Below are 16,892 nucleotides of genomic sequence, written 5' to 3'. Positions count from 1 at the left end.
AAACGGGGAACGGGAGCGTGTGACCCGCCAGGCACCTGCCCGGGAGCGGCGGGAACGGGCGGCCCCGGCAGCTGCTCCTGGGCAGCATGATGATGCACGGCGGGCTCCGAGCTTCGTCCTCCTCTAAGGGTGTCAATAATGCGATTGAGAGCAGTTCGGTGCGGCATTCCCCAAAGGTTTGCTGGTTCTCTTGGCCTTCTTTGCATATTTTTTAAAACATACTCCGTAGTTACATCATAAAGACTTTACTCCCCTCCCCCTCGATTTTTGTTTTCTCTCAATCCCTTTTAAATGAAATAACACTATGGAAGGTACTAAAAAAAATCCCATAATTACCGTTTTATTTAACCAGTATGCTCTGATCTCCCATATCTGCAACAAAACCCAAGTACCAGTGATGCTGTTCCCAGGCAGGCATCACAAATCCTTATGTGCAGCATTATTAAACATACACATCAGCCTTCCACAACCTCATAGGCCCCAAAGTATCAAGATGCTTATGATTTATGGTGGGCTTTCTAAACCTCAGACTCTAACATTTAAACAGAAAGGTTAAATCCACATTTTCCTCCTCTTTTAACTCCCCGTCCAGCTGAGCACAGAAGTATAAACATAAACCTATAGCTGCCCTGAGCAGCTCTTTAAGTATAAAATGACATTTTAGAAATTAAACCACAGAACTTCCAACAAAGCTGCAATTTCCTGCCTCAACTGCAACTTTCTTATCAAGCGCACTGGGTAAATCCCCTCCTGTTACAAGGAAGCTCTAATGCTTTAATCCGCAGAAGACGTTTTTGTTAAGCACAAATAGCACAAGAACTACCGACAATCAGGGCTGGAGAAATTTGTCACTAAAGAATGTAACTAAATACTTGTTTCACTGCAACTGTCTGTAAAAGACATCTCAATCCAGAGAAGTTTGTGGATATGGCTGTTAAATATTTCACAATCAAATTAATTAGTGTTTTAAAGATATCCCCAGAATGTAAAAATAATGGGGTTTTTTTTAAACAAAAAAATTACAGCTATAGGTGAGTTATCACTGAGGTCAAGGAAATGGGGAATTCCTTAGCTTGACCATACTGAAAGCAAAAAGAAACACTTCCTTACTGCCCATTGAAACAAAAATAAGATGATACTGCTCTACATATACTCTGGAAAAATATCACTAATCCTAGCTTAAGGTAAAAATTGTAATAGCTTTGGTAATCGTTTTCTGAGCTTCTGGTGTCTTCAAAGTGCTTTCACATTAGCATATTAACCGCAGATTTATAAAGCACTACAATCACTCTAGAGCAATGCAACTTCAAAATGGTATTTAGTATTTTCAGAATAAAAAGCTGTGCCAATCTTGTGACTTATTCCACAAAGGTACATGGTTGCATTGACAGATATAGTGATAGCACAGACTAAAGTTCTAAATTAGGAATGTGTTGAGATCTGCACTTAAAGGCACAGCTAAAACCCTTCTGTTTCACACTGTGGTGACTGTGCTTACATTTATTATCCAAATTCGATATAGTGATTCTTCAAAAGACATGACAGTTTGGGATATTTCTGTAACTCTGCACAGATTGTTTTTAATCTATTTTTTATTTCCCCCCATATTTCCTTATATTCACAATGCAAAATGGATAACTACATGAAAATTGAAACACATGCAGAAACACTGAAACATTGAGAACATCTTTGGTACACATCTAAGCCAGAGGTTGAAGTAGGTATGCTTAAGGAATACTTAGATTGAATTTCAGCTCAAGAACTCAAAAAAAGAGCAAAAACTGGTACAAACTGAAGAGCATGCAAGGAATCCAGGTTCCAATGCACAGTGTAATCATTAGATAATTAGATGTCCCATTTTTTTTAATCGCCAAGAGCAATTTCTCTTCTCTGTTAGCTATTTATGCCATTTCCCCACAGCACATCAGATCAATTACCGTCAGCACCATGCTCAACAATCTGAGAAAAAGCACCATCCTGTTTTCATCTGCCCATGGGCAGGTAAGTTCCTACATTTGCAACACTGTAAGGCTAATAAAAAAAAAATCCACATTATAAAAGCTTTCCTATGTCAACAGTAGGCACCACTTCAGAGCATGACTTGCTTTTATGGCCTCTCTTGATTTATTTGGCCTCCATTGCTAAATTTAACATTTATACCTCCACCTAAAGCATTTATACCAGGAATGAAAAACCTAAGTATTTATCTACAAAAACAGTTGCTGTGGACAACTTCAGCAAGCTTTAGAGGTTACACACTAGTCCTGCAAGGCTGCAAATGCCTCCTCAATGTATGCCACTCAACAGCTGTCAAAATTAGGCAATAAATCTTAGTTACAGCTGGTAAACACTTATTCAACGAAATTAGTGCTCCCCAGGCTCTATCCAGTGTTCCCGTGGAGGTCAGTGGGCTCCCACACAGCGCAATGGGATGAGCTCATTTCTAACAGGGACTGGCAGCCAACCCAGCTCAGCCACAAAGCACCGCTGGGCTGGTGGTGCTTTCCAACCAACTGCTCAAAATCAAGAATATGTATGAAAATAGTCTGAAATTAGGAAAAAGCATCAGAAATATGGGTAGTGCCAAACTAATGTAAAATAAAGGCCAGTTCTGTTACATCTGCATGGTTTTGTTTTCGGATCAATGACTTAGAAGTTACAAGTATATTTACTATACAATGCCTTACAAAAATCTAGTTTTATATTATTGAGCAAGAAGTTTACAAATAGTCAATTACATATTTCTGAACGTTTCTTCTAGCAAATAGTTTTTGTTTCTGCAGCAACATGCTTTGGAATTGATGCTGTTCTTTAAGTCCAAGACCACGCTTTAACAACATGTTTCTTCTCCCTTTTTTATTGGTGGGCATAATGCCACCTACCTACTTCAAAGTGCTGGTGTAAAATCCCTAGATAATTTGCAAAAATAAAGGTGTAAAAAATCATTAATCAATACAGAATCACAGAATCGACTGGGTTGGAAAAGACCTCAGAGATCATCGAGTCCAACCCTTGGTCCAACTCTAGTCTGTTTACTAGATCATGGCACTAAGTGCCATGTCCAACCTCACTTTAAAAACCTCTAGGGACGGCGAGTCCAGCACCTCCCTGGGCAGCCATTCCAGTGACTGACCACTCTCTCTGTAAAGAATTTCTTCCTAATGTCCAGCCTAAATACCAGAAGCTTACAAGCATCCTCGCCATATTCCAGTTTGGACACATGATTGTGTGTGTGAGGTGTTCCCATAGGTGAAATAATTTCTAACTTCATAATTAAATTAGGTCACATCAGGCTATTCCACCGTAGTCTTTGCAGAACTGGAGAAGTATAGAGTAGTTAATATTTTTGCAGATTATAACATAAACCAGTGAGATGCTGTGTGGTTTATACTGAGTGGAGGGGACAGATAAGTTTCTTATCTCACTCTGTCTGAGGCATGAGAAATCTTTTGTCTTGTATCACTCAAATTAGCTTAACATTTGATTTCCAGAGAAACTGGCTGCTTGTAAAAACTGACTGACAGCTGCTTAGACATATATTTCTTACATAACATTACATTTCTTCCCAGAAGATTCAGTCAGCTGCCCAGTTGGGCTGAGAACACATGATACTTACTACTTCCTATTTTCTATCCAAGTCCAGCAGCTGGTACCTCATGACTCACACCCCCCCAATTCATCCTGCCAGCTTCCCATTAGGATATTTAGGATTCCCATTAGGATATTAGGATTTCCCATTAGGATATTTACACACTAAAGTTGCAGATTAGTTTGTATTTTCTGCTACTTACAGTTAAGTCCATACTATTAACTCCGAGAGGTACCCCCCATCTTCAAATAGTTCACGCTGTACTGTTATAAAACACACTATCTGCTCAAAAACTCAGTTATTTTTCACCAAAAGCAACGTTCAGGAACAGCTGAACAAACTTCAGCCATGTTATGGCCTTGGGCAAACACTCTGGTGTATCTGGATTCAGATTAGGGAATAATGCAAACATTCACTATGTCATCCAGGAAGGGCCGTATTTCTGTACAACTGAGAATCAAATATCATTTATTGATGAAGTTATACATTATCTCACATAAAGGAAATTTAAGAAGCTCAGCAAAACTACAGGTGTCCACACTTCACCCATTTTATCCCAAAGGTAACATGAGCAGTTGCTCTAACAGATGGAACACGAACAGTTTGCACAGGTTAATGATGTTTAACTGAACTAGAAACACAAAGGATTTTCCAAATGTAGCCCCTCTCTCCACAACAGGAAAAGTCAATTTTTCAAGTGAATTAGAAACTTTCCTCAACAGATTTCCCAAACTCAAGCCTTCAGTTGATATCCAATTCATGAAAAGTCACTACATCAACGTTAAACTCATATAATTATCACCACATCAACATTAAACCCATATGATTACCACTGTTATTTCTGCTTTATAATCCCCCCCAGGTTTTGAAAAATAGCATTTTTTCAGGATTCCATTCATAGTTAGAATAGCTATCTCAAAATACCTTGCCTTGAATTATTATTATTTCTGCCAACACACGCTTTTTTTCTCCTTTTTTTTAATATAGTTAAAGCCATACAACTTTAGGACACACCGAAAGCTCTTACTCAGGCAGCACCCGAGGCCTGGCCGCCATCTTCACTCCGGGCAGCGCGCCGCCATCTTGGGCGAGGCTCTTCCTTCCCCCCTCGCACATGAAGCCTGAGAGATGGCGCCAGCGGGCGGGGCGGTTTATTTATCCACTGCTTTGCCCTCACCCAAAATGGCCGCCGGCGCGTCCGCTCCTTCATAAGCCGCGCGTCGCGTCGGCGCACCCCAGCGGCCGCGCTGTGGGACGGGGGCCGCAAGCGGAGCCGCCGGGCTGACCTGTTTCATTCAGAGGGTGTCGGTGCTGCCGCCAGGCAGGTACTGGGCGAGCTGAGGGGTAGCGGTCTGTGAGGGGGAGCGCAATGTGGTGAGGGGCTGGTGGGGCGGCCCCACGGAGCAGGAGCTCCCGAGAAGCGGGTCAGGGGTGGTGCTGTTGGCCGGGAGCTAAAGCGAAAGGTCTGGTGATCCCCACGCGTGGGGGAAGAGAGCCCGAGGTTTGTGTCGGCCTGCTCAGGACGCTGCGGTGCGTTTCCACGCGGGGATGCTCCGTGTGGGAGGGCGGGGGTGTCACGGGGAGGCGGGTAAAGAAAATTGACCCGGGGATGGTCCTCATTCGATAGATATTTGTTGTGAAACTTTTGGGGTTCTCGCTCAGGCAGCTTTTGTTTTCATCCCACCTCGGGAGCTCGGGGAAGTACGTGAGTGTTTATTTTGGTGCTGAAGATCAGTTTAATGTCAAACCCAACGAATTCAAGTGAAATTAGCAGCCAGGGAAACACACACACTCTTTGCAATCATAAAATGGCCACAGTAAAACTCTCGTACTTACTTAAAGGCACGTTTATGACTTATTAAATGTAACTGTAAGAGGCTGCTTTGCTGCTTTTTATTCCCTGAGGCACCTGTTTTGCAATCAAGCGCCTCTGTAAGAGATGATGCTATTGAGTGTCCATCTTTAAACTAGACCTGGTGTTTGCATGGTTGAACTGCACTGAGTGAATATGGAGAGTGAGAGACATCAAAGCTTGCATTAATTGATTTAACTGGTGTGTATATGAGTTGTGTTGGAAGTGGGGTGTGTTGGTTGTGAAGTGCACTCAGGTTTCTGCAGTGATCTTTATGTATTTGATACCTTGTTGATACTTTTTATGTTGCAGGCAGGAAGAGGCTTCATACATACAGAAATATTTTCTAATATATTGAAAGCAACTCAGAGGAGTAATTTGAAAATTAAAATTTGATGCTTGACATCCGGAGGAGATGGAGTGTGGCTTGTGCATAAGTGGCTTTGTCTCTTTCCGTTTCAGATTGTCTCAGACATTCTGCTAAGAGATTAAAGTCAAAGTCATAGGGTTTGATTTTTTGTTTAATTGAAAAAGACTTGACTAAATTTGCTTTATTAAATGGAAAAAAAAATCCTCTGGAGCTGTGTATCTAAACTAGCCAGTCCATGCAGAATTGCAGGAGTGTCATGTAGTATCTAAGAACAGCAAGATGACTAAAGGACTAAAAGTTGTGTAGTTTTCTTCTGTAAGAGCCTGGATGTGCCTCAGTGTATTCTCTGAATGTTTTTCATGGTTATTAAAAAACTAATTGAATGTTGCTGTTCTTCTGGAAGCCTGTTATAATGGGCAGCTGGCAACAGCTTAATGCCAGCCTCCTACCGACTCCTCTGTGGGCAGAAGAATCGGCTATTGAGTGATTAAAGTACCAAGTCAATAGGTGTTGGTGTTCACTGTATTTGACAGTAAAGGAGCTGTTTAATGCTCCTGCCGTCTCCAGAGAGCTTTGCAGATACTGAGCTCCATCACAGCCATCAGATAAGTACATTTCCTTTGTAGAAATTCCTTCTGGGGAAGTCTGCTTAAAACCCCCTGCCTTAGGTGGTGTCAAGGCTGCAACACATGGACAAAAAAAGAAAATGAAAGCAAAAATCAACCAAACAAAAACCCCCACACATACAAAAGCAAACAAACCAACCAAACAAAACCAAACAACAAACAAAGAAAACTCAACTAGAAGATATCCTTGATTAAGGCCAGCTACACCCTGCTAATGTTATGACACAATACTTAGCACATGCTTTCATTTCCCATTTGCTTTTACTGGATTGTGGTCTTCCTAATAATGTGTCTCTGCCAGTCTGTACAAGCAATAAGCGGCTTGTCCATTCTCTGGTGACAATTCTGAAAGACCAGCTGGGTCCTCATATGCTTCTTGCGTCTTGTACAAACCAGTTGTTACACTTATGCTGAGAGTATCAGTGTAGGATTGGGTTTTGCACTGGAGCTCACAATCTTGTCAGAATTCAAACAGTTTTATGCTGTCAGTAGTAAAATCTTACTGAAAATGTTGCATGGGATTGCCCAGCTCTAACTGTTTTTAATTAGTACATGTTTTTTTTAATCTACACCGTTACCTTCTGTCTAGGTTGAAGGCATGGTCTTGTTGGGGAGAGGCAAACAAACTTGTTGGAAACTCCTGGGTTTATTCTTGAGCTGGCTTGAAGATGAGAATGCCATATACGGCATTATGTGACACTGGTACTGCTGGGCTGGGATGAGATCAGCAATGATTCTAAATTCTGACTTATCTTTTTTTTTTGTCCAGTGAGGTTTCATGAGTCAGACTGGGCTGTTGGGAGTTTCTTCTGAAGATGTACATGTTGGTTGAAAACCGCACAAGTTCCCATCTTCATCTAAAGAGGTCACCAGGGATCCGATCTTGGTCTCTTTTTGTTGGTAAGACCATAATATTCCTGTCTATTTCAGAGCTTGCCTTAGGGGAATGGGGGTCACACAATAAATTCCTGAAAGAGCCTCTAACAAGAGATGTCTGTCTGTCAGGCATTTTTCATTCAGGAACAGAAGTCATCAGGCTTTGAGCTTCTCTTTTAGAGAAGTCACTAAATGAGTCTGGAGCCTCCTCCTCAGTGTGGTAATTTCATTGTGAGACTGATAATTGTTTGATCTGTCATCTGCAGAACCTCAGAGGCTCATGCACAGAATTTTAAGGGAGTCCTGAGAGATCAAGAAAATGAAAGTTTATTATATGCTGTATAGCAATGTAAATGTGAAGCTTCTGAAGGGGGTGGATACTTATATGGAGAAACATCTAGGTTTTCAGAAATGTAAAAACCTGCAGTGGAGTGATGCTGGGGTTAGATCTTGTGTGTGGTTGGCGGTGAACTCTTAAGGACACTGTGTATGAAATAGGAAGTTGTGCAGGGTGTTCTGAAAGGCATTTGTTTTTAAACACTACTGAATATACAGAAAAAATGGAGCGGTACTTTGTAGGGCCACACAGAGGTGGGGAAAATGCAGTTTTATCCTGCTTTCTAGCTGAGTGGAGCTCATCGAGGTGACTTGAGAAGGTTTCATTGCTTTCAGTGATGTCTTGTCAGGTTCTCATTGAGATGAGATCTTGGCAGTTGCAGTAGCCACTGCGGCAAGAGGCACTTTGCTGCTTCCTCCTCAGTGGGGCAAAGGAGCCGGCAGCTCTGACACAACTTCACTGCAGAAGTTTTCTTTTGACTGCATAGAGCACATGGAGGGGGGAAATAACTATCAGTAGTGTTTGTGTGAGCATGCTCACAGTCATACTGTGCTCCATAGGAAGGATGGTGTGCTGGTTAGATTGAGAGTCCCTCTGAAGTTCAGTTACAGGTTCTGTCACAACCTTTTATTCCCGACCTCAGCCACTGTTCTTTTAGTATCTTTGCAGAATGGGAGGGGTTTTTGTACTGAGTTCAGAGAAAAAAATAACTGACTCTTTCATACAGTGATCAATGTTGCTATCACATTTGTGTGGTTTTTAACAAGTAACACACTTGTGAATATTCCTGTTTTTCATCAGGGAATTTTAGATGGTTTGAGCTGCTTGTTTGTCCTAATTCTTTCCCTTCTTATCCTAGGAATAGCCTCCATAGGCTTGGCTGCTGCTTATTATAGTGCAGGTAATGGCCTATATTTTTTTTTGAAGAGCTGTTTATTGCTTAATCTGCTTTTCATGCTGATAACTCCTCTCTGCAGCTTCTCTCTGGCCTTACAAAGGCGGTGTAGGTACTTATCACACGTTGTGGTGTGAATATTAAAATCCAATAATAATTGCTGCCTGCGTATGACCTACCATTTTTAATGCTCTATTTCTTACTCAGCCTCTCTTTCCATTTGCAAGAGTATTTGTAATAATGATATTTAGTACTCTGTGGCATTTTGTACTCAGTGTGTTTTGTAAATGTGATTAGCTAGTCCTCACAGCTCTCCTGAGAAGATGTAAAATAATTGTTTGCCACCATAATGAAATTATTAGCTTGCCTTTGCTGGAAGTGCTCTCATCTCTGCAAACTGTTAAATCATCACTGGCAGAGGTTACTCATAAAAACACCTTTAGAGAACAGACAGCTGGTGCCTGGCTCTTGCAATAGAGCCGATGGCACCAAATGCCAGGTCCATCCATCTGTGGAATTTATCCTGCAGGCTGTCCTGGGATTCTCTTGCTTCATCCTGTTAACATCAAATTTTAATACTTAATAGTGTGTAGGAATATACTGCCAATATAATAAATGCATTTTTATTTTAAGAGCAAAGTCCAGTGAAAGCTGCTTGAGATGGCAGCTCTATCAGCTTTCTTAAAACATTGCAACAGTTCTCTGAAACAATACTGAGCATGCTTCTACTCTCAGTAAGAGCCTGAGTAAGCAAATTGCTTAGGCTGCTATATGTAAACATTTCCAGGATATAAAATGCAAATGTATGTTTGTTGAGAGGGCCGACTGCTTCCTTATATGAAGAAACATGTTTGCTTCAGTGGATTTCCATTATCCCTCACCCTTCTCCTCTGCAGCACAAATATTTGGTGGTTGAGAGCAGGTTGAAAGTTTTGTGGATGCCTTTTAAGATGCCGTTGCTTTTAGGGGAGAAAGAGATGTGTAATGGTGTTACAACCTTGCCAATAATCTACATGCTTATAGTTCTGCATGGTTTGGAGCCCAGTGTAGATTTGAAAAATATGTAAGAGTTCCTATATATGTTATCCTGTGAGGAAGCTGTAGATTAGCTTGCATTACAACTAAAGGCATCATGTTGCATCACAGAAACCTTTTTTCCTTTTGTGCCTTTAAAGGCAGCATGCTGCTTTTAAAACTGTTTGAATTCCAAGGATGGAAAAGAAAACTCCTACATTTGTGGTTTTTTGCTTTTTTATTGTATTGTTCAGACAGCTTGGCATGGAAGCTCTTCTACGTGGCCGGGTGTTTCTTTGTGGCAGCACAGAATCTGGAGCAGTGGGAGGTAAGATGCTGAATTTGGGAAGTGAGGTTGTGCTGGTTCAGGAGCAGTTGGCAGGTGCTGATTCCAGCAGCCTCGTGCACTCGCTCAGTCCAAACAGACAAGTTACACTTTTGGTTTAGAGGAAATCCTTTGGGGTTACTATACTAGGACTGGAATTAGGGCAATAATTCTTGCACTACACAAACATGAGAACGTGAAACTAAACATCAGTGTTTTTACAGGGAGACTTGACCCAAACTGTTTTGTGGCCTTTTCTTCCTCTTGTTTAAAGGAGGGAGAAAGAACAGCAGCTTCAGCTGCTGCAACTTGATCTTGCACTTGTTGTTTCAGCTAATGACTGTTAAATAGGGCAAATCTGACCTTCTGGGCTACTCAGCTGTTTTCCACAGGGAAAAGAGAGGTGTGTTTGAAGCCAGTTTATAATTGTGTGGGTGTCAATTTCTTGGGAGTTGGACTGAGAGGAATGACCCATTATGTGGAGGTTCTTGGAGACATGGGTTAGTGCCGGAGTTGGGTCAGTAGTTGGACTTGATGATCTTGAGGGTCTCTTCCAGCCAAAATGATTCTCTACAGGCTTGTCGCTGTACTGCCCCAAGTTGCTACTAGAATAATAACCCACACATATGAGACATTCTCTTTTCATCGACTGTCAGGGATATGTTTAATCTAGTGTGAGCTTGGCCTGTGTAGCGTGACGCTGGAAGTTGCAGTTAATGATGAGAGTAACTAGAACTACGTTCACCTTGTGCTTATACTGTCAGCCAAATGCACACACCCCAAGTGAAAATTACAGGAGCTCCAAGTTAGTGTTCAAATTTGATTCCAGACAAAGTTATATTGCATAAGGAACGTGGCCAGAGGGGCAGTGAAACCTGCTTGAACTTCCTTTTAGAAGTGATGTGGGAGACACAGTAAAGCCCAGAGCAAGATTGTGATTTTTGCAGTCTTACAACAGAGGAATATCTCTGAAATAGCGATGTATTTTTCTGTTACCCAGATTATTTTCCCATATAGCTATTTTTATTTTACTTTGAAGCACAGCTACTGATGGTGTTTTTAAGAACATCTTTACTTTTATTTTTGCATTTTACAGGAAGCTGTATTTGATAAGAAAAAAGGAACAGTCTGCCTAAAAACATTCAATCTTTACAAGAAAATACTGACCTTCTCAAAAGGAGGCAATGAACAAGGTGAGAAAGCAGTATTTGTGGTAGGATGTGTGCTGGGCACACAGAAGAAATGTGTACAGGCCTATTTAATAAGCTTCTCTGGAGTTCTGTATTTAAATGAGTAACATCTGTTTCCAGATCTGCTTTGTTCCCAAACAGCAGATGTAATAATCAGCCTCTTAGGACCCAAATGCTTTTTCAGGTTAGATTGCTGAATGCATCTTGTTAGTTATTTTCATCCAAGGTAACTGAACTTAGAGGCTGCTTTCTGTAATAGTCTGAGCCACTTCTTTGGGATGTTCCTGTGCAGGTCTATATTTCCCTTGGCTAACCTGCCTGCAGGTGGGACTGCTGGAAAAACTTAAATTTTGGGCCAGGGCTTAAGATTTCTATAATCGAATCTGGCTTTGGTAGCAGGCAAATCTTTAGCTATTGTATGCAAGCAGGCATGTTCTATCTTGTAGATATATAATATGCATTTAAACCAGCATATTCAGCAGGCTCAGCTTAATGCAGAATCTAATTTATTTTGAGCTTCCTGTTGGAGTAACAGAAGTTAAAGTACAGGATGTGCTTGGGTTGGGTTGCAGTGAGACAGAGCTCCATTGCAAACTCAACTAGGATCCTCTTCAGTGTCAGATACTTTTTTAATTCTACTTGCCAGTCTAAGTCCAACCAACTCTTGGTACGGTGAGAATGGAATGTCCTTAAGCTGAATTAATTTTTAAACAGTTCATTTTGGAGATGGAAGATAAGAGATGTGGACAGCAGGATGTTTAATGTTTCAAAACTTTTCTTTAGGGTGTTCATGTGTTAGGGAGCTGAGCACGTCTCTTCCTGAGGGATTATTTGGTAATATCTGTTTCAAGTACTGTTAATGTGGGGGTGCAGAGGTCAGCAGGTGCTCTGAACAGTTAAACCTTTCATTATTCAATCTTGGTAAACCTAACACCTGTTTACCTATTCTGTACAAAAAAAATAGTGAAAACGGACATTAAAATAAGTGGGAAATGTAAGTAATAAGCTAATGGCCCCTGGTTCCTGGGAGACGGTTCATTAGGACCTATACCAGCTAATATGTGCTATAGTCTCTCCTTGCCTGTTTTGCCTGGATAGCTCAGCAATTATTTGCCATTGCAGGGCTGCCCCAGCTGCATGGGATGGGAGCAATAGTGCTAGAGCAGAGTCCCAGTCACTAGTGGCAGCACTCGGAGTTTGCTGTTTGCTAATTGACCACTTTGTTTTCTGCATCTGTTTGCAGTGGTGGCTCTGCTGAATGAGATCCGAGATGTGAACGTGGAAGAGGAGACGGTGCGGTATTTTGGGAAGGGTTACCTGGTCGTGCTGCGATTCGTCACTGGATTTTCACACCCCCTGACTCAGAGTGCAGTGTTCAGCTGTAGAAGGTGCAGTGTGGACTTCTTTAAATTAAAATGTGTAAGGTGGGAAATGCCAGTCACATGGGTCAGTCATTGCCAACTATTGAGACTCGGCTCCATTTTCATACTTGCTGATAAGACCTTGTGATACTCAGTTTTAACTTTTTAAAACCCTTTAATGCTTTCAGTTGCAGACATTTAGGTAACACTGTCTCTCATTAGGATACTAATCATATTTAGATCTCTAAGATCCCTTTAGTGCTGCTTGTCTGCTGTAGTTACTTTTACTAGCTCAGCTGTGCGATGGCAGAGGGGATTCATCATATTTTGCAGACATGCGCTGTATTTGTCAGCTAACAGGGGATTTGTTTTAAGCATCGATAATAAGGAATCCTGCAGCAGGGACTGTGGGAAAAGGATTGAGTTGTTCTGATGTAGAAGTAGTGGCCTGGCTTGATAGGCCTTCACAAGTGGGATGTTGTCAGTCACACTGTGCCATATGTTGACTGGCGCTTCAAACACTTATTTGCAATAATTAGAGTGCCTGTTCTTGCCTTGTCAATGCCACAATTCCACTAACTCGTACATTATTTCTTCTTCTCCACAGCGATGTGCAAGCAGTTGCCAAACTCATTACTAGTTTTCTGGGACTGCACAGAGTAGAGAGCCAACAAGATCTCTCTCAGAGCAGTGAAACAGAGGGCAGTGATGCAGATGAACCACAGGATAAATATTAGTGGTCACCATGAGCTGAAGAAAGCAGAGGTTTTTGAGCATCTGGAAAGTATACTGATTGTTCTTCAGAAAAAGAAATCCTTCAGTCTTGACCTGGGCATCTCTCTATATGTGCATTTATAGCAGGAGGGATCCCTTATAGGGCATATTTTTTAAACTGCTTCAATATCCACATTCCCAGTATTGCTGTTGTAGAGTCCAAAGCAAATTTTGTTTTATTTGCTCCTTTGACTTGGTCTTGCATGTGGACATTGCTGGTTTTTGAACTCTGTCAGCTCATCAAACTCGTCTAGGAGTAGTTATTTATTAATGAATTGGTTTGAAGTCATTTATTGCATTCCCATTAATGGAGACACAGATGTAGAGTTCCACCTACTGCAAACATCTGCTGCAGGTACAGTATATGGAATGTAGAAGAGCCGCATTTGGAACTCATAGCACAATGTTCTGAGGATTCTCTGGGAATGTGATTGAATATCTGGCTGAATTGGTTTTAAGCAGCTTAATATATGCAATTGGGTTTTGCAGGATAGTGGCACTTTTATATTCTCTTCTACTGATTTACCATTAGTCATTGAAATGTTAATTTCCACTGGTATCTGCCTTGGAATGGGACACATCAGAGTGATCAACTCATTACATTGTCTTAATTCTCTTGGACTTGTCAAGGAGCCATAAATAGTAAACAAAAAATGATCACTTGATGATTCCAGATCACAGAATGTATCTTTGGGATGTTCTAGCTTGATGCTCTTCTGCTTAACTTCTGGGCATAGGCTATCCCAGGATAGAATAACCTTTTTCTATACCTTAACAATTACTATTTTAGAAAGGAAGAAAAGCACATCTGTTACTTTAGGCAGGGAAAAAGACTGATGCCAAACAACATGGCAGCCTAGATTTGCTTAGTATTTCCTCACTTGAAATGACACCAAAGTGCTAAATAATGTTTCTAAGATAGCTGGGATAGACTGAATGTTTTCTGTGTGTACAGTGTCTTGTGTTCTGACCAATGGTTTCACAAACGGTTAAAATATCAATATTCCAAGATACTTTTTGAAGTAAAAGCTACCTCTGTTAGTCAGCATGTTCTGTCTAGAACTAAACATTGTGCCTGTATTGACATGTCAGTACAAGAAAAAGGTTGTAAATAGCTGAAAGCTCCTTCAGTGTGCTGAAACTGCTCGTATTAAAGGTCACTGGGCTTTATTTAGGAATTGTACGGTACTAAGACCTGAATTAGAAAATATTTACTCAGTTATTTCTAGGAGATGTGAATGTGGTACAGGATAACTGCGTGGTCTGTGTTCACATTTGGCCAGCAGTAAATACCTTCTGAGAGCAGTTTCTTCCTGATTTAACCTGCCTTCTGTTTCGAAGCATTCTACCTCTACAGAAGAGAAAGCTTTGAGATCTCAGCAGCAGCTCTGTCCTGTTGTGTTCCAGCTGTGTCTGAAACTAAACACACACTTATCTGACCAAAGAACAAGTTGTACCAAGATTTCCCTTCAGCAGTTCAGACCCAGTGTGTGGGCTGGGGGACAAATGTCCATTGGAGAGGATCCCTGGACTGTACTGTGGAGATGGCTGGTGATGCAGCTGGACTGCAGTGCAGAAGTGGGTCTGTTACTGTTAAATAAGGAAATAAACTTGTAATCACATCAGGTGTGGAAGCAGAGCTCTGCCCATAGACACACTTGTGAAGTTCTCTCATTCGGTGGGTGAATCGTGTGTCTTTCAGTCCCCACCCCATGTCATGGGAATTGGGAAGCTGCGATGTACAAATATGGGAAATTAGGTTGCAGGCAATTAGGTAAATTTGGCTTTTATTCTGCTAAGAAGAATAATCAAACCTGTTGAAAAATACTGCAGGATATAACACTGGAGAGATCTTCATTTAAATGCAGTCTAATATACTCTCCAGGTAATTGTCCTTTTCGAGAGGAGAATGACATTGGGAATTTGGAGAACTTTGTTCCTCACTGTGTAAAATGAGAATGGCAAGTATTCTGAGGACCTACAGTAAGAAATACTGAAAAAAACTAGAGCATTTAATGCTATAATGTAAGTAAAAGGGCTCAACCTGCAGGTACCTGCTGCTCTGTAGGGAGTCCACGGTATGGATGTGCATTCACATAATATTCTTGAGCCCACAGATACAGCCATGGATGAAACAGACAGAACTGCCTGCATTTAATCTTGACTATACTGGGTTTCTCTTCTGTTTTCATGAGAGCTAACATTCTGTGGAAGATACAAACCACACTGTGGTTTTGCAGTTAAATCAGCTTTAGAAAGGTACGTCTAATCCTGCGCTGCATTGTTTGCCCCACTTCTGCTGAGCTCTTTTGTGCTGTAGCTTGTTGTGCATTCTTGATGTTAGTAATGTATATAGCTATGTACTATGCAATAGCATACAAAGACTAAAACACTGTAAGGAAAACTCAGAGACCCTAGAAACAGGAGTGACCTCTAGTGAGGTATAACAGAGCTTGAAATATGTCCTGTGGAATAAGCTGTGTTTTGATTTGGGCTGTACTGGGCACTGGTGAGGCCCAGCCTCACATCCTGGGGTCAGTTTTTGGCCCTTTATGACAAGAAAGACCTTGAGATGCTGGAGAGAGTTCAGAGATTTTGACATATCCAGGTTTTCATGTTTTACAGTAACTGAGCATGGAAAACTAACTTGCAAATTGTTGTTAATATGGCTTTGGTTATGGGAACATTGGACTCCTCAGTGATGTGATGCAGCTTGAAGGAACCGTTTAGAACAGCAGGTGCCACCTCAGGACAGGTTCTGGTCTCTCTTTCCACTCTTTTCTCTGATCCTCTTTTCTTGCCACTTTTCACCATTTTGCTGAGGGCTTTTTTGGATGTTTTCTTCTCTTCTCCTGGGCCTAGCATATCAAAAGGCCCAATAAATGTAGCCTTACATGTGCGTGATGTGAGGTGGCTTGTAGTAAAAGGAATCATGTGAAAGACTAGTTTTGGTTAGGAAATTAAATACTCTTAGGAAAGTACTACAGGAGATGTATTTAAGGTTTTTGCATCTCAGGTTGTTGTGTAACTTGAGCCTGGGCAGCTGTAGTTTGATTTACATATGATTTGAAAACGTGTGTAGAAGATCTTAAGTTAGATCTAGTGTCCTGCTCCATATGGCAACACTTGTAGTGTGTCCTTTAACAGAACTGTATCAGCAATGCCAGTTGGCAGATGATGAAGCTTCAACTTGAGCAGCAGGTTCAGAGTTACTTGTGTGTTTGTGGTTGGGTGGGATCACAGCCTGAACCATCACCCTGAACAAAGCTGGAGCGCATGTTGTACAAAGGGAGAAAGTTGTATAATCTAAGATATAATCTAATATTCTGATAGCTCACAAAATGAGATATTCCAGTAGCTAGATTCAATTGTGCACGTCTCAAAAAATTCCCAATATTTATGCCATAGAGCTGAGATCTGACTCTTGTGCTGTATTTATGAAGTTACACAAATACCAAGAACTAAGCTGGTTTACATAGTATATAAAAAGTGCTGGTTCTGACACTGTAATACATCGCTGAGAGGCAGAAATACTGCTGGAAAAGGTTTAGAAATTGCTTTTCCACTTGAAAATTGTAAGTAGAATTTCACCAAGGGCTTGTACATTGTCTCTTTTTTTTAAAAAAAAAATCAATTGATAAAATCAACTTGGATAACCTGTGTTGTGTCACTGTAGTCTTTTC

General features: G+C 41.1%; 1 protein-coding gene across 1 annotated transcript; it reads left to right on the top strand.

Annotated features, from left to right (window-relative positions):
- The first annotated feature begins 7,205 nt into the window (after nucleotides 1–7,205).
- CYBC1 (cytochrome b-245 chaperone 1) lies at nucleotides 7,206–13,565 on the top strand. The gene is made up of 6 exons (XM_080356687.1): nucleotides 7,206–7,337; nucleotides 8,510–8,551; nucleotides 9,814–9,887; nucleotides 10,981–11,077; nucleotides 12,318–12,462; nucleotides 13,043–13,565. The coding sequence occupies exons 1-6, from the start codon at nucleotides 7,253–7,255 to the stop codon at nucleotides 13,170–13,172; spliced, it is 573 nt and encodes a 190-aa protein (XP_080212813.1). The 5' UTR covers nucleotides 7,206–7,252; the 3' UTR covers nucleotides 13,173–13,565.
- The last annotated feature ends 3,327 nt before the right edge of the window (nucleotides 13,566–16,892 follow it).

This window comes from Nesoenas mayeri (genome assembly GCF_963082525.1).
Source record: "Nesoenas mayeri genome assembly, chromosome: 19".
Lineage (NCBI taxonomy): Eukaryota > Metazoa > Chordata > Aves > Columbiformes > Columbidae > Nesoenas > Nesoenas mayeri.
Note: the sequence above shows the minus strand (reverse complement) of the source record. Positions and strands in the feature narration are given on the sequence as shown.